Source organism: Durio zibethinus, chromosome 10 (genome assembly GCF_047325235.1).
Source record: "Durio zibethinus cultivar Kanyao isolate XHJ-2024 chromosome 10, ASM4732523v1, whole genome shotgun sequence".
In the NCBI taxonomy this organism is placed as follows: domain Eukaryota; kingdom Viridiplantae; phylum Streptophyta; class Magnoliopsida; order Malvales; family Malvaceae; genus Durio; species Durio zibethinus.
The window spans coordinates 3,080,781-3,104,979 of NC_143171.1; the positions used below are offsets into that span (position 1 = coordinate 3,080,781).

At 31.2% G+C, this 24,199-nt stretch overlaps 2 protein-coding genes across 4 annotated transcripts; one reads left to right on the top strand and one right to left on the bottom strand.

Moving 5' to 3' along the window:
- Positions 1 to 1,395: 1,395 nt before the first annotated feature.
- On the bottom strand, positions 1,396 to 3,867 carry LOC111292813 (homeobox-leucine zipper protein ATHB-6-like). Of its 2 annotated transcripts, none has more exons than XM_022885403.2 (3): positions 3,189 to 3,867; positions 2,595 to 2,968; positions 1,396 to 2,409 (listed from the first exon to the last, which is right to left on the bottom strand). In XM_022885403.2, the coding sequence occupies exons 1-3, from the start codon at positions 3,250 to 3,252 to the stop codon at positions 1,873 to 1,875; spliced, it is 975 nt and encodes a 324-aa protein (XP_022741138.2). In that variant the 5' UTR covers positions 3,253 to 3,867; the 3' UTR covers positions 1,396 to 1,872. The 2 variants fall into 2 exon arrangements, with proteins under 2 accessions (XP_022741138.2, XP_089622555.1); XM_089766429.1 differs by having other exon boundaries at positions 3,069 to 3,867.
- Positions 3,868 to 16,979: 13,112 nt separating this feature from the next.
- LOC111292475 (bifunctional riboflavin biosynthesis protein RIBA 1, chloroplastic-like) lies at positions 16,980 to 23,581 on the top strand. Of its 2 annotated transcripts, XM_022884882.2 has the most exons (8): positions 16,986 to 17,228; positions 17,668 to 18,046; positions 18,124 to 18,345; positions 18,538 to 18,860; positions 19,535 to 19,664; positions 20,894 to 21,190; positions 21,665 to 21,905; positions 23,259 to 23,581. In XM_022884882.2, the coding sequence occupies exons 1-7, from the start codon at positions 17,179 to 17,181 to the stop codon at positions 21,896 to 21,898; spliced, it is 1,635 nt and encodes a 544-aa protein (XP_022740617.2). In that variant the 5' UTR covers positions 16,986 to 17,178; the 3' UTR covers positions 21,899 to 21,905; positions 23,259 to 23,581. The 2 variants fall into 2 exon arrangements, with proteins under 2 accessions (XP_022740616.2, XP_022740617.2); XM_022884881.2 differs by lacking the exon at positions 23,259 to 23,581 and having other exon boundaries at positions 16,980 to 17,228; positions 21,665 to 22,095.
- The last annotated feature ends 618 nt before the right edge of the window (positions 23,582 to 24,199 follow it).

Sequence of the window (24,199 nt, forward strand, 5' to 3'; positions counted from 1 at the left end):
TTTTTTTTTATTTTTTTCATATCCAAATTTGACTCAACTCGATATTTATATAATTCGAATATGATTCGATTTGACATAAAATTAATAAAATATTATTTTTTAATATAAATATTTAAATATATAGTTATATAAATATATATAAATAAAAAATTAAAAAATTATTTTTATATAATATCAAATCGAGTTTATCTAAAATTTGAATTCGACCTAATTTCGATTTTTTCTTAACATTATGCGATCTGATTTAACCTAACCCAAAACCCAATTTTAAAAAAAAAATCAATCTTATAAGGTATTGATTAAACCTCACCAAAAGTGAATTGAGTTGTCAATCCTAATCTTTTTTGTTCTCTTTATTATTTTGTTATTATTTTTACTAATTTTTTTATAAGCATTGGTGCTATTTGTTTCTTAATTACTTTTCTTTTATTTATTCATTCCCTTTCATTTGCATGGCTAAATGGTGAAGCATAGAATTTTTTTTTCTCTCTACCAATGCTAATGTAATTTAAAGTTCTATAACCAAAGTTAAATGTTTTAATTATTGTAAATTAATTTAATAGTTTTCTTCCCATGAATTTTTTTTTCTTTGCAGAGGTTTTGTCTTTAAGTTTTAGTATTCACTGCTTGGTTAAGTTATTTATTTATTTATTTAAAAAACAGAACAAACACTCCTACTGCTGAAAAGCAAATATTCTGTAACACTACAATTTTGGGCAAAACTATTACTTTAACCATCCCATTTTTTTCCCAACATGATCATTTGTTTTTTCCCATAGCCACTTATTTTATTTTTTTAAAAAAATTTTGCTGGGCAAAACAACAAATATACATGCTATTTATTGACTACCAAGCGAATTCTACGTCACCTGAAACTTAAGATTAAGAAACCATTGAAACAATGGACTCAAAATTTCAATTTTGTATAGTAGTAATTATACCCATGGAAAAGGTTCCAGTGTTCACCATATTTTCAACATGTTGCAACACCAATTTGATGTTGAACTGGCACTCAGGTGGTGAATTAGGTAGGCTTGTTTGGTTTGTGGAAAAATTCATAAAAAAATCTGAGTTTTTTATATAATATTATATTCTTTTGATATTCTTATTTTTGCTAAACACACATACACGTTTTAAAAAGTGTCTTTAAATTTTCAAATTTGATTCTTATTTTCCTAATTAAGCTATAAAACTATGCTAATTCACTTCTGCTTTTGTTTTTCTTTAATTTAACCTGAATCTTATTTGTTTAAGCTCACAGGGCAGGAATCCAAGAATTTGGTGTCACAATAAAGGGCTAAAGTCGGGCCAAAAATTTTCAACTTTCAAGAAAAAACTTAGGCAAATTCAGTTAAAAACACACAGAAATCTAAAATAATACGTTATTAACTTGAATTTGAAAAAACTAAAATTTGGCCTTTCATTTTGTTTTTGCATAAAGAAACAAGAAAAAGAAGCTTAAGGAAAATGATGATTGATGATTATTTTTTTTTCTGCTTCTCTCCATTAGAAGGAACCTTTACTTTCCTCCAATGGATAGCTGAGATTTTTCCATTTACAGCAGAAGAGAGAAACATAAAAACTTTCAATTACGATAAACGACCTAATCATTCCCGCACCAATTTTGGTGTTACCTTTCGCCTAAGCCCTCTCTCTGCCTCTTCTTCAGCTCCAAATTCCCGTTTTTTCTCTCCATCTTTCAACTTTGCACAGGCTGGAGATCTTGGTATTGGTAGTTTAACTTCTTACATAATTCCCATTTTACAACATTCTTGGAGCTTTAGTTAAGATACCCAAATTTGTGTTTTGCCTTATTTTTCTTGCATTTGGTTTGGACCCATATTACAGACATGCTGATTTTGGCTTCTCTTTTTAGTCCCAATGTTCAGGGCAATACCAATGAAGACTTGGAGCTTGCTCATCTGAAAAGAAATTGCAAGCTTCTTCTGCACTGAAGAAATTGTGCTCTTCCATCTTCACAAATTGGTGGGGTTGATAGGTTGTTTTTGAGAACTGGAAACAGTTCATGGAGGATGGTGAAGAAGCAGATGAGTTGAAATTGAGTGAAGAGGTTGTTGTCGGTGACATCAAAAGATGTTGGCCTTGTAGGACCCCAGATGAAGAAATAGCCGCGTTGTTGTTGTCTTCATTCAAGATAGCGCTTGAGTCACTATCTGATGACCCATCTTTCAAGTCTGAGAAAAGGGTGGCGCCAACTGACCCATTGCTGTTGTTGAAGCTCTCATAGTTCAGTTCTGCTGGCTCTGATAAGGTAGCCAGAGAGGAAACCGGAGGTAGTTCACTTTGTTCCAGTGTTTTATTATCGGTTTCGGGCACAATCACCTCCTTCTTCACAGATAGATTGTTCCCTGTGCTCTCTCCCTTCAGCTTTGCTTTCAGCTCTCTTATCTGCATCATCAACAGAGAAAATTAGATATAATCTAATCATACGAAGTTCAAATAGATGGAGAAACAAAAACCTTTTTAGTCAAAACAAGCTAAAAGTAATTAAGGACTCTTTTTATTGGACGAATTGCTAGAATTACACTTCAAAAAAATTGAACTTAGCACATTACCCAAGTACTTATTATTACCTCTTTGAGCAGAGCTTCATTGTCATGCTGGAGGGTATCATAATTGACCTTAAGAGTGTCATAACTGGTTTTGAGAAGGCCATAATCCCTTTCCAATTGCTTGGTCTTCCACCTAGCACGGCGGTTTTGGAACCAGACAGCAACTTGTCGAGGTTGCAAACCAAGTTCTTGAGCTAGTTTCGATTTCCTCTCAGGTTCTAGCTTATTTTCAACCTCGAAATTCTTCTCCAAGGCCTTAACTTGATCTACACTTAACCGCCTCTTCTTCTCAGCAACATGGCCTGCTTCTTCCACACACCCTTCTTCATCTAATCCATCCAACATCGACTGAAACTCTCTGCTGTAAATATGGTTGTTTCTTGGACTATGTTCATCTGTACCAAAAGCGAACAAATTATAGACAATTAAAATACTAAAACAGCGTATTATGCAAAATAACTAAATGAAACAAAGCAAGAAAAAATGTAAACGTACTTTAATTTCATATATGAATGTCAATCCAAGATTTTTATTTTTTTTTTGAAATGGTTGAATTATAAGTGAAGAGACGAGAATTAAGTGAAGTTAATTAAAATTGGGATTGTTTTATTAGACCTGTGTTTGGGCAGATGGACATCAAAGCACCCAAGGAATCTGAGCTGCCAAGTGATCTCTTCATGGTTGATGAACTTGATGAAAAGAACACTCTTTTAAAGACAGATCTCTTTCTCTTGTTGTTTTTAAAGTAGCCTTTAGTTTTTATGTATGTGTATGGTTGTTTTTGGTCAGAAAATTTTTTTTCAAGTGCTCAAGGGATGTTCACTTGCAAAAAGAGCAACTCCCTTGTCTAAAACAAGACCAACTTGTACAAGGCTGTAATAGTATACAACTATGAAACAACCATTGCCCTCTCTTAAATTCCCCATCAGATTTCTTCTCCTTCTTCAACACTGTTTCTTCCCTCCTCTCAGTTCCCATCCAAAACAAGAAAAATTAAAGCAAGAATCCAAAACCCACAAAACCCAACAACACAAGCTTCAAAGAAAACCCAAAAAAATAATGAACACCCCTCCCCAAAACCCAAACCTACAAGAGAAGAAATTAGAAATTCTCCTTTTTCTTTTCTCTTTCTCTTCCACTGTCTCTTTTCTTTTACATCATTACTCAATCAAATTACAATAGTCTAAGACTGTTCATCTAAAAAGAAAAAAAACAATTTTATTTTTTCAATGTGAGAGAGAGGGAGAGATGAATGGGAAGATTTAGTGACTTTTTCACAAATCAGAACCCAGCTGGCCTCTAAACCAGTTCCTCTCACTTTAAATAAAAAAAAGATGGTCACATTGGGGTTAGAATCTGACCGGGGTTAGGTACAATGAGCAAGGTTGGCAAATGCAAATGAACCCAAAATTCATTCCAAATGCAATTTTTAGTTTTACCGGTTATACCCCGTTTCGACCGTTTATTATTTTTCTGGTGGGTAAAAATTTTAAAAATTTGGTTAATGGGTGTCTATATATATCGATTAAGAATTATTTAATTATTATTTTTAGAAAAATTATATTTAATTATTTTTTTTAATTATAAAAAATAATAAATTAATTATATAATTAAAAATATGAACGTTGAAATTAACATTTCCCAAACTAAAAAATATGAACGTTAAAAGGAAATGTATTTGGAAAGCGGTGGTGCGGCTCGGCTTATAACGGCTAGGCCATGTATATATATATATATATATATATATATATATATTTTTTTTTTTTTTCAGCGTATCATGGCCTTTCAATAGTTGTGGTCGGTGCGATTAATCGCCGATCCATTCAATAGTTTTTTCTCACCATTTTTTTTTAATTTTCAAAATGAATACATAAACATAATCTTTTCTTTGTAGATAAATACTATCAGATGATCAATGCCTTAAAATTCTGTAAAAAACTTTATGTTTTGAAACAAAAACAATGAAAAACATGACCTTCAAAGATAGGATGTGAATGTTTCCCAGTTTGGGCAGAAGATACAGTCAAATTTAGTGAGTTGATAATTAGCTAATTAATTATTTGAAAACTGTTTCAAACAACTTTAAAAGTAGTTTGAAAAATGCCTACCAAAATTAATTTTATTTATAACTATTAAAAAGTATCATTGACTAACATTAGATCGACCCTTAAAATAATTGGATTGAAATTTGATGATATGTGCAGGCAACTGCCCATTTTTCCCAATTTTTTTTTCTTTTTTTTTTTTTACTAGTTTTTGATAAAACTAATAACAAAAATGCCAAACCTCATTTCATTCAAAACAACATGCATGATTGAGAGCCTGTTTCGATGAATCGCTCCAATGCAAATATGAGTATCGTTTTGATTTTAAATGTAATTTCAGTGTAATAAAAATGAATTCTCACCGCATTATAAGTGAACATTGAATAAAACCTTAACGAAAAACACTATTTCTCTTTTTTACCTTGAATTCAAATCTGTATATAACATTGTTTTGCAATGAACTCAAATCAAGAGCATTGTCCATATTTCTAGCCAAAGGCAATAACAATATTAATGTCTTGATGCAAAGCTTCAAGCCAAAGTTAGTTAAGCTTAGCTTTTTCAACTCGTCCACCTGCATGTAATTATGGAGGAATCTTAAAGGTTCACATTGCTAGTAAAAAAGCATTGCACACATTTTTGTAAAGCCAAAAAACTTAGAGGAAAAAGAAAGAAAAGTTAAAGTAAACTATAATACTACCAACAATTAAATGTAGGTCAAAAGTTTTTTTACTTGCATTGCATGCCTTTCAAAGGCAGAACCGCACGTCCAAAATCTTACTTTATCTTTTATAGCAAGAAACTGATCTTTAGGATGAATTGAGTATACAATGTAAGACTTGATTATATAGGTTTTGTTGCTTATATCTTTGTTGAAATGTCATATTCAATTGATATAAATAAAAGTTTATAGATGGAATCAATGATCAATTCATTTAAAAAAGAATATGTATATATTTTAAGAATGGATATTTATAGTTTTTCAATCAAGGTTGTTAATTATAGTTTAATCTTAATTTTCTTCGATTTTGTTTTAGTTTTGAAGTTGATGTAATCCATTTTTAAGAGTTATAGCCTATTCAAACAACTTAAATTTGATTATATATTTGTATTAATACTACATGTGAATTGCTTCACGCATCTATAATTTTTGTATAATGTTTTATTTTTATTTATGACTTTTAAAATTTAATTTTTACATCATGATTTTTTAAAAATATTTTAAATTCATCTGTTTTTGTTGATCGTCATTAAGATATAATGGATTTACCACATAAACACCACATAAACATCCATTTGGACATCTAAGTGGCAAAAGCTATGGGTTCATTTGAATTTTGGATTGAAACTTGTATCACATGCACATTCATGTGAAATTGAAATGACATATTTCGTTAATTTTTTAACGATTGCTAATAAAATGGATGGATATAGAAAATTTTAAAAGATCATAAATATAAAAATTAAATTTTAAAAATCATAAATAAAAACAAAAAATTACCTAAAAATTATGGATGTGTACATATTTACAAATTATTCACTAATAAAACTCCATGATTATGTACGTAGTTATAAAATATTTATCAACATTTTAAGGGACGTCTCATTGTATAAAAAAAATGGGGGAGTCTCGTAGTTGAAATTTAGTATTTAAAATTTTAAATCAAGCTTTCGTGTTCAAATCATTAAAGCATGACAATTTATGAGATTATGAAACATTTACATTAAGCTGATTGGTTTGCATTTATTTTTTCACAACTATTTTAAAAAAACTAAATTGGTATACTTTTTTATACATTTTATAATTAAAATAAAAAAAATCATTTGATACATTAATAATGAAATTTTTTTAATTCTATAAACGAGATTAATATGATAACCCATGTCTTTTTTTTTTTAATTATTTTTTTTAAATATACACTAAAAAATATGTATTATCATTTTAATTCTGTTTGTTAAATTAAAATATTTTATTATCAATATATTTGATAATTTCTTAAAATAAAAACTTAAAGACTTGAATATATACAGCAAAGTCTATCTTCGTGCAACGTGTTTCTTGCCCATTTCCATGCATGAAGTCATCAAACAATTTATTCATTAATATATAGTCTCTTTGATTCATAAAATTACTTAAAAGATGATATTTAATGTCTAAAATTAAATTTTAAAGACTTATAATATTTGTTTATATCTAGATTGATAATCTTTGTAAAAATAATTACTTGGATTTCAATATTTTTCCTTTTCATTTTGTACATTTTAAATTATAATATCATGTTAATTAATTAATTCACTAGAAATGTGCACATATCTATCATCTATGCCTTCCCTTTCTTTATATACTACATTTTGGTTGGAAGTGGATATGTCACCTGCCATTTATATTATTATTATTATTATTATTATTATTATTATTATTATTAGTATAGTATTTTTCATTAAAAAAAGAAAATGGATTCAAGCAAGAACATTGATTGCATAATCTTAGACCTTCAATTTTTGTTGTTAAGTTAGAAAGCCTTAAATTATCATTTTCTTTTAAAAAATTTCTACTTTACAAAAACTTAATGGAAAAAACAAGAAACAGGAAATTAACTATTTACATATTTATTTTTATTTTTTTTTTCTTTTTTTTTTTTTAATAATGAAAATGGTTGCTTACCACAGATTTATCATATCACCCATTCTTTTATACTTGCAACCTTTGACATACAAGATAGCAAATAAAATTTTCAGTATTAATGGCCAACAAGAATTATTTGCTACCATTCTCAATAAATTTATTTTTTTAAATAAAAAAATTCCTTTTTGTTTTTTTTTTTTTGTGTTCATTTTAATAATCTCGTGATCTGTTGATAAAATATTAAACTCTTAATTTTAATGATCAAAGATCAAATCTTGACAACTTTAAGTATAAAAAAAATCTTTATTTTTTTATTTGAAAAAAATTAAAACACTGCTCAAAATCTTGCTCTTTGAAAAAAGAATTATGCACCAATCTCTAAACTACAAAGAACTCTTTAAGATTAAGCAAAACAAGAACACCATTATGAATATGAAGAAAGGAAGATTGAGAAAAACTTTTGCATATCCATTGTAATTTCAACTCTTGTTAGTTAGAAAAAGAGAAAGGAAGATGGAGACGATGGCATAATTGCACAATCTTTGGCTTTCTTCTCACTAAGATCATATAAACAAAAGAGGAACATTCTTTCATTCTTGGGGGAGACTTAGATTTCCTTACCCTGGATATTGGATACGCCATAGGGCCACCAAAACGAATCAAAATGATGAGGCTGTCCTGTACCAATTGTGGTTAAGTGAAGCCGAGGAGTTAGGCCCTGGTAAAGATGACCCTTAGGGCCCAGTAGTAAAAATGGGAACAAAATTTTATGATGGAATTGGAGAGTATCATCAATTTCAGAGCACAAAGCTTGACACCAGGAAATCTTACATGGAGCCGAAGGATTTGAGCCCCTAAACTCAACAATTCATCATTGATAAATCTATTGCTTAACAATGAGGGATATCGAATTCCATTCCACTAAAATGTTTGAAGTGATTTATGTTTCAATTCATCTTGAAAGCAAATGTTGTTTGATCAAACTGATCCATTAGCTGACTCCTTGTGGTGAAGAAGAATTGATGAGTTCTTGTCACACAGCTCCTGTATAATCAATTTTACATGCCTACTTCTTTTAGGCTACTTTGTTTATTCAACATTTCCCAGCTATAGTGAAAGGCAAATTTCCCCCAAGCTGTGATAAGCAAAGCACAAGTGGGAATTTAGCTTGTAGTATAGTCATCAAAGAATGGGGAGCCCACCACCATGAAAAAATTGGTTGATGCAATACAAAAAGTGGGACACAAGAATTATTTCTTTGATGACAACAACACGGGTGAGTTGGTTTCTTGGGTTCTCAAGTTTCAAAATAACCCCACAGAAAGAGGAAATGATGAGTTGTGAGCAGTTCTCACATAAAAAGTTCAAAAAATATATTTTTTTGAAGAAAATGCTCTGTAGGGAAGAAAGTATATTAGAGAAAAGCTGTCTGCTATGATACCAAGATGGTCCAGATGATCTATCAAACCTCAATTACATACCAAGATCTAATGAAAGTGTAGCAGAATGCAGACTATTGTGAAAGTGAACACTGTAATGAAGAAAATAGGTTTCAGAAACAATGGGTTCTGTAATCAAGCAAGAAATGATTATTGACTAGACTTTTGGAATGGTTTAGGGTATTGTTCTGCTACATTTTTCTCCCCAATAATAAGTGAAAAGCAATATGACTTGAATCTATAATTTCTATTCAAATCTCCATTTCATGTATATGTTTTTGACAGTTCTTGTTGGTAGACATAAACTTACAATCAACTGGAAATATATATGCTAAAAACCTGTAGTATACATGTCAAAAATCCATTGGTCTGGTTCTATGGAATCAAGCTGAGTGGCAAAAATGTAAAGGTTATACTATAAATTCCAGTTTGGGGAAAACTTAAGCCAGCAGGAATGGCTATGGGACACATTGATTGATGTCGCTGACTGGTGCAAAAATTCCCACAGAACATTGTTGGGTTTCATCTACTCATCATTGATGTATGGACATTAAGACATGGAGCACAGGTTCAAAAGCACCTTAGCTTCTTGATTTTTGGGTAATGACCACTCCTTGAAGAAAGTTACAAAAGGGAAAATGCCTACAGATAATGATTAATTTCCCCCCGAGAACATTGTACTCGTCAAGTGACCATATCTTGCTGTCTAGTCGTGAGTCATCAGCACATATCCAAAACAGGAACACATGAGAATGGCATATAGCCATATACCCAAGTTTATACGTGGCCAAAACAAGCATTTCCCAACCTTATCTCTCTAAACAGCTCGACTTTTGGTCTTATTTCCAACATAAGCTAATAAGCATATGGAACAGTTAATCTAGTCAGAAACTCTGGGGAACAGCAGTGCCATACTTAGAACACTTTGGAACTGATCAAAAAGAATCCTGCAACTGCAAAACTTATCTACTTGAAATCAGACAAAAAATCTTTATTAATATACAAGATCCTATTGTCACCAATTTGTTTCTGGATCACTGAATTTGAGACCTGAGAAAAGGTTCATGTCGGTTAGGAAACAGGATATTTGGAGATCTATACTAACAGATACCATGATTTAGCCATTGCTCCTACTGCAGCCAGCTGAAGTAGGGCCCAAGCCCAACACCCACAAAACTGCAGAAAAAAAAAATTAATATGCCCCAAGTGCTTTTCTTAAACTTTAGTTAAAAGCTCATAATTATCTATCTTCAAAGTTCAAGCTAACTATTATGCCAAAGCTGGGTAGGTAGCCAGCAAATCTTAGACGTTAGACAAAAGGTGGAATTGCTAAATTCTGGAATCCTAAAAGAAATGCATGGGGTATTCGTTACAGATTCTCTTTGATAGTCATCCTGTTGCAGACAAAGGATATAGGGAAAGCAAACATAACCTAGTCATCCATCCATTAATCTTAGGCCTCAATGACAAAGGAAACACCTTATAGCCCTAAACCAAAATTTGAGGGAATTAAGTTATCACCCAAAGGACGATCACAAGGCCTGTTGTTGAGTGGCCTGTTCTATTTCTTGAACAAGATGATAGATAGCCAAGTTTGAGTAAGACGTTTCAAAAGTGAAGCGGAACAGGCATTTGAAAATTGTTTTGATAAGGTTTTCTCATACTTTAGATTGTAGGAAAGAGAGAGGTCTTTTTGTCTTTGGATAGCTCCAAAGGGCTATGAACAGTGCATATAGAATCTAACAGGGATACAAGACGTAGAAAAGGAAGAAAAAACAAATGAAAAGGTGTTAAACCTGGCAAAAGTTCACTGGGTGGGTGGGCTTTTTAGAGAGTAGACCCCTTAATGGTAGGCAGCTTTTCCTTTTCACCTTTTCAATTTTGTGAGTGCTGTCAGAAGGATAGGTTGAAAAGTATGGGAAAGCAGAATCTTGCTAAAGACTTTATTTTCCTCCTATTTCAATTACATAAAAACACATTTTTTCTTTACTTTCTTTTCCCCTGCCTCCTAAAATAGAATTTTACAAAATAAAGCAGAGAAAGATCAGTTAGAGAAGTCTATGGAGTTTGGCTCATGAGCTGGTTTTCATGGACAATATGTTTAGCTATAAACATTTTGCTGAACACGAAAATTTACCATATAATCCCATCACAAATAAAAATCATTCATGAATGAAGACTTAATATTCTGGCTGAACAAGGCCCTGTTGTTCATTAATGCATCAAGGTTATGAACAAGGTCCTATGATTTTTCTGTCAAGCAAGAGAACAAATAACGAACAAAATATCATGACCCAAACACAACAAATGCAGGTAGTCTAACTGAACATCCTCAGCTTCATAAGAGTCTGCATCTTGCTTCATCAAAGCACAAGTGACAAGACATAATGTCCTATGGTGCTTTTAACTATCCAATGGGAAGTGATCAAGTACCATTTGGAGCTAAATTTAGATTAAGGATCTGATAAATGACAATCCATACCAATTAGATGCACAGGTATATCTTACCAAATGCTTTACTACTCATAACAGTATGATGAAATTTCACAAAAAGAACAATTTTTAAACAGTTTGATTGCGGAAAAAGTTCTTGCTTAAATGAAAGTCCCATGTTTATTTTAAGCCCAGGGTTTTTGTACTTGCAAAGGAACAAACATTTAATTCAATGGTTTAAAACACTACCAAATGTCTTCAATCTTTGAATGTTATTCTGAATTAAATCCTCAATCATAAATCAATAATGTCTACTTTCACTATATGCACACCCATGTGCAGAAAACAAAAACTTCACTCAATGCCAATTTGACTCTATAGTCATAGCACTCATATCGCATTCTTAATCAATAAATTCACTTCAACATGTTTCTATCTTGAAAATGAAAAAGAAAGAAGAGATATCATTTCAACCTTTTGCACCTTCCAGTTCCAATCCCTACCTGCAGCACCAAATCGACCCACTCCACCAGCAAAGAGATACCCGGTACAATGTGCTAAAAAGAAGAGGAAAAGAAGTGTAACTATCTATGTGCTGATGTGCATAGTTCCATTAGTAAGAGAGGAAAAACTGGGAATTTGAAGAGGTAAATTTAGGATGAATTAACAGCTATGAACTTGTGTCAAATGAAGATTCCATTTTTCTATTGAGATTGGTTAGTTGTTTATAAACTAGCAATAATAAGCCATGAAAAGCAGGCCATTATCCCCAACCAAAAGCAAGCCCCCCAAACAAAATGGTGATAAGATACTTCCCAATTCTTTTAGTATTTCAAATGCACCTGTTCCAAATTGATCCATCAGAAATCAGATATAACAATTTTATACTACTGGTCTACTTAAACAATTGAAGTATTATGCTTCAACATGTTTGGATAGAACTTTTCTAGAAGAATTACCAGGCATTTTAAGGTCCAATGAAGTCTATTCATGAAGTGGCCACACTCAGGTCTCAAACCATTACTCTTGAACTTGGTGGCATGAAATTATCACTTCAAAATAATAATGGCCGCTCTATGTTTTAAGTATAACAAGCAGAAAGCAAACTGCATTTTACAAAACTATTTAGACTCCATCTGTGTAATGGTCTGCAGTACAGCAGTGTTTTCCATGGAGATTTTTATAGACTGCTTGAAATTATCCAACTAAAAGGAAATAGAACTAGAAAATACAAGGATGGGACAAAAACTCTTGAAAGGCAACAATATTTCAACTCCAAGAGCAAAGATATGTTTGCGAGTTTTGACCAACTATTCACTACCTTGCATTCTTCAACAGTCAAGAAAGTAGCTAGAGTCCAAGTAACCCAACAAAACTCCATGGATTTACTAGTTATCCATAGCAATGCAAATGAAGTTTTACCTCAATAAATGGAAGGGCATCAGTATCACAAATCTTGACAGTCTATAGTTCAAAGTAGTGATTAAGAAAACACTTAAAAACTATAATTTTATACTTCTTAACACCTTCAAGTACAAACATAAAAAAAAATTAAAAATTTTTTCCATCATGTTATGATGTAGCCTTTTTTTTTTTTAATTCGTAATCTACCCTTGAACCCCATTCCCTATCATACCTGCATGGTGAGGCTATCATGTCTCGAACCCGAGCAAAGGCTGATGATGAACTTAAAATGGACTTGTGCTCCAAACTAATATATGGGCAGTGTCATTGAAATTCAGTAATATTAAAATTTTATATCATACTATATCTGCCAATGACACGGTTAAATTTATAACAAAAGATTCTAAAATTTCTTCAGATTTTAGTTCTTTTCTCCTAACGTTTCCCATTTGAAATTTTTAATCAGCAATCTAAGAAATTAAACGGAGGTCCAAAAGCAAGGCCCAACTTTATCCAATCCCTCTATTTTGAAAATAATGAGAAGCACTCCAATCTCCATAAAAGAAGCACCTGAATCTTGGTATCGTGAGAAAGGATTTTATGAACGTCTTCGTGAATAGTTGACAATCTTCACTCTTTCTCAGTTACTCTTATTCTTGTCAAAAAAAACTCATAGTAATTGCTTTTCGTGGCAATTAAATTAAAAAAAAATTGTTTTGAAGCAAATTATAATATTTCCTTTATTAAAAAACAGAGCAATATTCATGAAATATCACGAAGATTTCCTTTTTTTTTCTTCCTGAACGTTAACTTTGCCATTTTTTTTATTAGAAATGTCTCTAAAAACAATAAACTACAAAAACCTTAACGCAAAATGGATTAAACTAAAAAAAAAAAAAAAGTGAGAGAAAATTAGACGATCACGATCAACACGAGTATGAGTATGACCACTGAGCTCGAGGAGTTCTCGTCCACTGGAGGTTAGTGGAGACCTCAAGCTTGCACGATTGGCAGCAGCGCCGCTCGTTGTTCGTCGACCGTTGGACGAAGAACCATCATTTCACAAAAAATGTGAGCTTTCTTTTTTTTCAAAAAACAAAAAAAAAAGTTTAGAATAGACCTGCCCAATGGTGTTTCTATATTGTTTCCGTTTTATGTTTTATATTGAAATTCGTGTATTTTACAGTGTTTTATACAAATTATATATTACAATTGTCTAAATATAAAATATACAGTATTTTTTTTAAATTTTATTAAATTTTTATATAATTAAGGGTGTGCATAATTCAATTTTAATCGAATCAATCGATTAATTTAATTCAATTAATCGATCGGTTATCAAATTAATTTTGATCGATTAACAAAAATAATTTAAGAAAAATTTTGATTTTCAGTTAATTTGATTTAAAAACTGAATTAATTGAAATTTTAATTAAAATATAACATAATCCATAAATAAAATAAAAAATACATGAAATGAATCATTTAATTTCATAACTTGTTAGAGTTTTTAAGGTAATACTTTGATATTTGAATATTTTATTGAACAATTATATTTAATTTATTTAAAATATAAAAAATTAAGAGTTTAAAATATAATTTAACTTAAATATATTTATTATTTTGTTAATCGAAAAAAATAATTGAATCGATTGAATTAAATTCGATCTATTAATTTTTAAATTCAGTTAATAAAAATAAAATAATATAATTATTATGAATAATGACTCAAATTTCATAAGAAATTTATTTGGAATTGACAAGATATTGCTTGACAGACAATAAGACTTGTAAAATAAAAATTCTAAAAGAAAATGGATTCTTAATAAATAAGTTTGACTTGCAAAAGAATACTTTTAAGAGGAAATGGATTTTTAATATGTATGCTTATAAATATGTGAAGTTTTCATAAGGTTAGCTATGAAAAAAATATGTAAGAGAGTTACAAAGTTTTGTGTGATAAATACTCCATAGGAGTATTGAGGATTTATATTTTATGGATGTGTATGTTTGAATGTTTGAAAGTGGACTAGAGGAGATTGAAAGGATCCACATAAATACGATAAATGGGTACATATGAGTATATATTTGTTTGTGTTGAAATGGTGCACAAATGGGTACATTTGGGTATGTGTTTGTTTGTGTTGAAATGATGCACATTGATTTATATTTATTTGGGTTGAGAATACTTCATAGGATTAGAAGAGATTAAAAGAGCCTATATGTATTAATTGTTAAGTGAGATTTATTTAATGTATGATTGGTATTAAGCTTGGTTCAAGGCATAGGAAGAGGCAAGTCCACAAAAGCTTGACTTAAGAAAAAAATTCGAGTTTATATTTTGAAGATCGATTTGCATGAAGCGTAAAGACACACAAAAGAAAATAATTGTGAAACTTTTATTGTATATGGAGCTAAGCATGTCTAGCATGAACAAATGATTTGATAAAATTTGAGTCAATGTGAAAATTGTTGGGAATAATGACTCAAATAACATAAGAGATTTATTTGGGATTGATTAGATATTGCTTGTTTGGTATCAAGCTTGGTTCAAGGCATAGAAAGAGTCAAGTCCACATAAACTTGACTCAAGAAAGAAATTCGAGTTTATGTTTTGAAGATCGATTTGTATGAATTGTGAAGACACGCAAGAGAATATGATTGTGAGACTTTCTTTGCATATGAAGCTAAGCATATCTAGCATAAAGACAGATGATTTGATGAAATTTGAGTCAATGTAAAGATTGTTGGAAATAATGACTCAAATATTATAAGAGATTTATTTTACATTGATCAGATATTACTTGATGGATAAGAAAACTTGTAAAAAAAGAATTTTAAGAGAAAAAAATTCTTAATATGCAAGTTTGACTTAAAAAAAATTTTAAAAGGAAAGAGATTCTTAATAGACAAGTATATATGCTTATAAACATTTCAATAATTCCCATGTTCGTATTTCAAAAGTAAAAAGGATATAGATGATAGGCAATTTATTAAAAAAAAAAGAATTTTTCCTAAATTTTCTATTTTGATGAACCAACTCTTACCAGAGTTATATGTGGACAATGAGGGACAAGGAACCCCCTTTTTTTTGTATTTGTTTGTTTTAATTTCCTTCCCTCTTTACTGTTATTATTCAAAGAGAAAAAAAATAGTTCTTTTATTTAATAAGATCTTGCCTTAGTGTAGTCACATATTGCACACTTACCCCCTGTTTTATTTATTATTTTAGGAATTTCATTTATGCCATGCTTTATTGACAGATGATTTGATGAAATTTGAGTCAATGTGAAAATTGTTGAAATAATGACTCAAATACCATAAGAGATTTATTTGAAATTGATCAGATATTGCTTGATGCACAATAAAACTTGTAAAAAAAAAATTCTAAGAGAAAAAAATTCTTAATAGACAAGTTTAACTTACAAAAATTTTTTAAAAGGAAATGGATTCTTAATAGGCAAGTATGTATACTTATAAATATGTAAAATCTCCTTAAGATTAAAGTTCTTAGTTACTTGGGTAGGTTGAATCTTAGCGATGGAATAATATAATTAAGTAAAAATTCATTGGATGATTGTATCATTAACCATTTCTTTATTTTGGTGCGAGGAACTTATCATGAATCCACTGGCTTCTGTCGCTTCCGTTATTGTTGCTGGGTTGGCTGTCGAGTTTGCTTCTATTGGACCTGGAGTTGGTCAAGGTACTGTTGTGGGCCAAGCTGTAGAAAGTATATCGAGACAACCCAAGGCAGAAGGAAAAATACGAGGTACTTTATTGCTTAGTTCTTAATAGACAAGTATGTATGCTTATAAATAAGTAAAATCTTCTTAGGATTAGATATAAGAAAAATATGTAAAAGAGTAGGAGTATTAGAGATTTATGTCTCATGGGTGTACATGTTTGAATATTTGAATGTTTGAAAGTGAACTAGATGAGATTAAGATGATTCACATAAGTATAATGAATGGATACATACAAGTATGTGTGTATTTGTGTTAAAAAGGTGCATATGATTTTGTATTTATTTAAGTTGAGTATATTCTATAGGATTCGAAAAGATTGAAAGAGCTTATAGATATTAATCATTGAGTGAAATTGATTTGATGTATATTTATAATTTTTTATAATTAATGGATCTTATTTTTCATCTGTGAACGTAGGTAGATTGAATCGAAACTTATATATTTGATTTATTATTTGATTATACTTCCGCTAACGTGAATTAAATTGAAACTTTTTAACCCAATAATAATTTGATTTTGGATCATTCGATTCAAAATTAACTAAATAGACCTAATAAACACTCTTAAATATAACTATTATTAAAATTTTAAATGTGTTTTATATTTTTTCATATTGTATCTTTACATGATGTCTTAAATTAAGCAGATTTAATTGGAGAGTTATAAGCACGTGCTTAAAACTTGCCACTATAACGGAAATGAGAAGAAAAGGACGAGAATTTGGATACAATTGGGGTATAAGGGAAAACTGATTCCACAAAGCCACGTCAGCTGAAAGCTGGAATCATCCATCCACACACAAAACCCAAAGCTTTTCTTTTCTGTTCATCTCTCCACTCTATTTGCTTTTCGTGGTGGTGGCGATGGCGATGATTGCCCAATAAAGCTCAAACTTCCTTCGTATTGTTAATGGCTTCCATCAATCTTAATTATTCCTTAACGTCTCTCTCCCGTTTACGGTAAGTTCGATTTTCTTTTGTCTTTTTGTCATAATCTTTTCCAGGTTTCCATAATTTTACCCTTTTCTAGGAAAATTGTTCTAATTATGTTTAGTCTTTAATATTTTATATTGAAAAAAAATGTTACCTTAGGGTTTTCCTTTTTATAGCTTTAGAGTATTTCGGTAACTGAAATAAAGGCATATAATTTATCATCATTTGAATTATTGGAAAATCTTACCTGACTGTTTTGATGGTATTTGTTGAGTGATATTTGAGGAAATATGATATGATATATATATAAATCAAATATGATATTTAAATGTAAAAAACTTTGGTAAGTACTCTTAATTCACTCCTTAGCAAGTTTTTTTATATTATTTTTCATGTTATTATTCTAGAATTATAGGGGTTTGAGTACGCATGGGATGATTTTTTTTCTTTTTCCTGTTTGATTTAGAGGGTACAATTATGCAAATCCGATTATTACAGCAAATGGTTGCAACCATGTTTTGTTTTTGAATATTTTATCAAGAAAGATGCGTTTGAGTTTCAAGGGTGTCGGTAAAATTAGAGCTGCATTGGTGTCTGGAGAAGGGGATGTCCTATCTTATCCTAATGGTAATGGAGTTGTTGCTGGGAAGACTGGTTTTGTCAATGGAATTGTTGACCAGCCGACTGGGATTGAGATACAACCTGATGCTATTGGTTTTGAAACACTTGCGGCTGAAGTAACTCCTATGACTAGCGGTTTCTTTTCTGATGAATATGACCTGGATCGTCCTACACAAGGATTTGCTTCCATCCCGGAAGCCATTGAAGATATTCGTCAAGGAAAGGTTTGTTTTTGTCCTAGTTAGTTGTTTGATAATCTTTTATAAGGATTATCGCACTGCTAATAGAGGAAATTTTGCAGTTAGTGATTGTTGTAGATGATGAAGATAGAGAAAATGAAGGTGATCTGATAATGGCAGCATCATTGGCAACTCCTGAGGCCATGGCCTTTATTGTCAAGCATGGAACTGGAATTGTTTGCGTGAGCATGAAAGCTGAAGATTTGGAGAGGTTGGAACTACCATTAATGGTAACCCAGAAGGAGAATGAGGAAAAACTTTGTACAGCTTTCACTGTCTCAGTGGTATGTTCTGTGCTTTATGTAGGTATACATGAAAGCTACAGCTTTTGTATTGGCAAAACTCGCAAGTTCAACTACAATAAGAGAACTTCCATCCTGCTGGTGGATTCATGTTTCAGTGTTGTGTCCGCTTTCTATAACTAATTTTAAATCTGTATCCTGGTTTTTAACATCAACTGCATTGGTTTCATGCAGGATGCAAAGCATGGTACAACAACTGGTGTCTCTGCTCGTGATAGGGCTACAACAGTGCTGGCTCTGGCATCTAAGGATTCAAAACCTGAAGATTTCAATCGCCCAGGTCATATCTTTCCCTTGAAGTACAGGGAGGGAGGGGTTCTGAAAAGAGCTGGGCACACAGAAGCTTCTGTTGATCTTGCTGTATTAGCTGGGCTGGAACCTGTGGCAGTTTTATGTGAGATTGTTGATGATGATGGCTCTATGGCTAGGTTGCCAAAACTTCGTGAATTTGCACAGGCAGAAAAGTTGAAGATTATTTCTATCGCCGATCTAATCAGGTATTCATGAGTCCTTTTCATAGGGAGTGCTGGTGTGTTGTTAAAGTTAAGAGGCTTTTATTGCATTGTTTACCCCTTAAGTCTCCTCAAACCATAGATAGGTATTTGGCTTGTGAACTAGTTTGTGAACTGAATTGCCCAGTTTGCCTCCTCCTACAAGGAAGGGGGAAGAGAAAATAATGGGAAAATAGGACCTGCTACTTACTACTACGATATCTGCTCCTAGTTTTAGTATAAGAGAAGAAAGAAGATTGACCTTTATGAGTTAGTGCAACTTCTGTCCTATTTTTCATCTTCTCTTGGGAATGGTTTATAGGTATGAGCCCAAAAAATGAGGAAAGAAAAGAAAAGAAAAGGCATTGGCACTTGACTGTCAGTTATTTTTGCTTGTTATATAAGTTTTTCCAACTATGTCTTTCTTTGTTACTTTGACTTTTTATTTTTCCTTAAATATTAGTGTTATGAACATGTTCAACATCTCACAGTAAAAATGTTTACAAGGGTATGACTCAAAATATAAGGAAAATTTTAGGAGATTCACCTGTGCTGGAGTGGTGGCTAACTTGTATATAATGTTAAGGAACATCAGCATCTGAACTCATCTGCATTTTTCATTTATTGACTATCAAAACTAATCCATTTCCTGAAGTTATTTATATTACAATAATTGACAGATATAGGAGGAAAAGAGATAGGCTGGTTGAGCTGGCTGCTGCTACACTGATACCCACAATGTGGGGCCCATTTAAAGCATACTGTTATAAGTCCTTGCTAGATGGGATCGAGCACATTGCGATGGTTAAAGTAAGTAATTCATCGGAGCTAGCATGCTCATGACCTTCATCTGTTTTTTATTTATGTTGATAACCTACACTAATGTCTGACAATCAGTTTTAAATGCTCAGAATTCAAAGGGATTCTTGATATTGCAGCATTAATATGTTCTTGGGTAATTTGTTAGAAGCTACATGGAGTATATCTTGCTCTTCAGCAATGTACTTGCTTTGCTGACTTTCTATGATGTTGGTCCTTTTGTGTTTTACTCTGCCATCTGCACTTGTTTGTGTTCTAGTTATAAAACATGTTTCAGTACTTTATAAAAGCATTGCTGGGCGTGTATGCATTCTCTCTGACAGCGTTTGTGAGTACATTTGCATGTTATGGCATGATGACTTGAGTTGTTCAGCTGGTTATCCAAGATGACATACTTTCTTTCACAGACTTCAGATCACACAATCTTCCTGTGCCCCATGCCATTATTGCTATTTAAGTGGTGAAACAGAGCGTAGAAGGTAATTTTTAGGTAGGATTACTCTTAAGTCTTATCTGGATTTCATAAGACCTGGCAAAATACTTTGTATGTGGATGGATTAGGCACACAGGCTGAAAGAGAAATAAATAGTATGATCAAATTCTGAAGAGATTTTGATAGTACACATAAGCTGTAGTAGCCTATAATGAAGCTATCTCTAAGATTCAACCACTTTAATGCCCCTCTTGGTTACAAGCCCACTTTAATGCCCGAATAATGAATCTACCTCCTATTCAGGTGTAGGATAACCCTGGTTTTGGAATTTTAAAACTCTAAGTTGATGGGCTTAAATTGTGGTTTAAATAATCAAGATGAGATATGTTCTGGAAGTTGGGAACAGCTATTGCTTCTGATCCTAGTGTAAATGATAGAATAGAAACTCTAAATATGCATGTCTTAATCAGGCTTTAAAAGGGTGGAGGCTTTTTGCAAAGTATGATTCAGCCGTTGTCTTGAATCTATGTACAAAGGATCATTTTTTTTTCATCATTATTTGATGTTTTTCCCCGTGCTTTACTCATTCTATGCTTTTTTTTTTTTTGGGGGGGGGGGGGGACGGGATTTAAACTGGAACCTTTTCTTGAGGAAAAAGAGTGGCTCATCCTTTTTATGCCTTTGTTTTAGATTACTGTGTCATTAGCGACAAGGGAAAATGTTATGGGTCAGGGTAGATGTGCATATATATATAGGGTAGGACATTGACTGAATTGTGGACATACAGGGTGAAATCGGTGATGGCCAAGATATTCTTGTGAGGGTACATTCTGAGTGCCTCACAGGTGACATATTTGGGTCAGCCAGATGTGACTGTGGGAACCAGCTGGCACTAGCAATGAAGCAAATTGAGGCAGCTGGGTTGGGTGTATTAGTGTATCTCCGTGGGCATGAAGGTAGAGGGATTGGTTTGGGCCACAAGCTCCGTGCTTATAACCTACAAGATGATGGACGTGACACAGTTGAGGCCAATGAGGAGTTGGGTTTACCTGTTGATTCTCGAGAATATGGCATTGGTGCACAGGTAAGTTTTATTTAGCAATTTGTTAGGTAAGTTTTCTTTAGCAATTTGTTAGGTATTATATATGCATTGCTTCTGTATTCATTGCAATACCCTCTCATGTTACCTCTTTTGTTAATGTTCTATTATTTCAAGAAGTATCAGATACTAAATCTCCCCTCGGTTGTAGTCTGATCATTGCTTAATTAATCTATGAAGGTGAATTAACTCAAGTAAAACTATCAATACTTTTAGTTGGCGGAATTTTACAATCTTTAATGTAATCTTAAAATGTTGTCAGTCTTTTTGTTGCAGAGTTGGGAAACATTGTATTTCATGCTATAAGAAGCTTTCTTTGTACATAAGGATCTGAAATTCGACCATGTTTTTGTGCCCATACCATATGTTATATTGATCTTCTCCAATATTATATAAGATGATTTTATCCATATGTATGCATCATTTTCATGGCTGAATTTAGGGTTCTATTTGGTGCAGATACTTCGAGATCTCGGTGTTCATACAATGAGGCTGATGACAAACAATCCTGCAAAGTATGTTGGGCTTAAAGGTTATGGTTTGGCCATTGCCGGCAGGGTTCCATTATTAACCCCAATAACAAAGGATAACAAAAGATACTTGGAGACGAAACGTGCAAAAATGGGGCATATTTATGGATCAGATATTAATTCAACCGGCAACATCCCTTCTAATGACATATCCGAGACATAATAAGCAGGTTTGTTTTGATATCCTGTTGTTTGAGTCAAGTAGGTCTGCTGGGATAACAGTACATTCGGATGATGCTTTGACATTTGTTGAGCTTTTAACATTTGCTGAAATTTTAGTTATGCTAATACCAAAAGTGGTCTGATGGTAGTGTTAAAGACTTTTAGTTATAATAATAAGGGTTCAATTTCTGGTATAAAGTTATAATTCTACGATCAAGCAAATTAAGAATCAAAGGCTATGATACCTCTTTCAATGTATAGTAGTTTAGAGGGGTATGTGATGGTTTAACATCATTAAAGAGAGAAAAAAATTAGAGAAAGTCGCATACTTTTTTTTTTTCAATGCAAAACAATGTTGTAAATAATAATATTTAGATTTTTTTTTGTTATTTAACCCCTTAATTTGTGATTTATTTATCTGTCTTGCTCATAAATTTGCCAATCAATCTTAGTATATCGATTGATACAATATTATAATATGATATGATAAGATAAGATGATATTATGAATAAAATTAAATTCAATAATATCATCTTATCTTGTGTTTGATGAGTGTAAGAATTAAGATAAAATAATTTTATTTATTGATAAAAAATATTTTTTCAAAATTTTTATAATTTGAATTATTAATATAATTTTTAAAAGTATAATAAAATATGTAAATTTAATTTTATAAATTAAAAATAATTTTTTTCATTTTAGAATAATTAAATTATCTTATGTCAATCGAATAATTAAATTTTTTTATAATTTTTTTTAAACACAAATCAAATATGGTATAAGATGATTATCATTTTATTTTATCTATTATTTTATATATTAAACATGATTTATAATTATTATATTATAATTATTTAATAAATACATGAATTGGTAAGTTATATCAAAATATTATATGGAATTTAAGTTAATACTAACATAATTCTTTTTTATTCATCTCATATAAATTTTTGGTGTAAATTTATAAGAGGGTAATGTTATTATAATTTTTGTATTTCAAGTAGTTAACTGCCCAATCTCCAAGTAAGAGCAGATTTGTTACCGAGTTCCGCTTGGCCTGGAGATCAAGTTTTAGATAAAAAATTAAATTTATATTTTATTAATAAATAATTTTTTATTTAAATTAATCCCTAGAATTGGAAAGATAAAAGTTGATTCCGTATATTAAAAAAAAAATAAATTTCGAATAACACCAACTTTAAGCCACTATTAAGCGGTTAACGTTAGAGAAAAAAAATAAAATTTACTTTTTAGAATAAATAAAAATATGCAAATCTACATATTTTCTTTCTTTTATCGTATTTTAATTCTAAAAAATAGAAAAAATACAAAATCTCTGCTTCTTTTTGCTACTTCCACAGATGCCTCTCCAACAAGAAAATGGCTTGACTTGATTCTCACAAGTCTTCTTTCGGCTTTTGCGGGCCCCACAAAAGAAAAACGTGAGTCACGAAAGCTGTCGGCTCTAATCTAATTATATGGACAATGGGCCCAGTGTACGGATGGGCCCCATATTTTTGAACTTCTTGCGGCTTTTTCAGGTAGAAGACTGCATCTTGTCCTACGCTTTCGTAAGCAATAATTTTTTGTTGCTTTTTAACACGTTGCGGAGTTAATAAGCCACGTGATCAACTGGGAATTTTGTTGGCCTAAAAAATTGCGTACTAGGTTTCAATATGATCAGCTACCTGACGACCAAGTCATGCTTCCTGCCATGTACCGTCAAATATTGGGTGGAAAAAAGGTCTTAATAGCAATTTAAGAAATATAATTTTACTTTTTAATATAATATAATTTTGCATACCTGGGTATCCATAAATCTTATCGAAAGAAATTTTAGAGTAACATAAAAGATAAGTTAAAGCATTGGAGAAAAATAAATTTGCCATATATCTTGATTATGGAATGAAATGGCAAAAGAAAAATTGTAAGGTTTATAATCTTACGATAACAAATATAGAATTATGATATCACTTTTTTTATAATATAAATTTGTATCAACGATGGATTTTAACATTTAATTTTGAGAGTTTAATTGATAAACTAATAATATATAATATTTTTTGTTTAAAATTTTTTTTATTATACTTATTAATATATATATATATATATATATGCAAACACTATATTAACAAATGCATCACGAACTCGTAAAATTAAAAATTATATATTAATGTGACAGTATTATGCTTTTAATATTAATAAAATCTATAATTAATCGAGGAGTTACTAATTACAATCTACCATTGAATTATGAGAATGTTTTTAATTCTTTGGGTAATTAATATTTGAAATAAGAAGA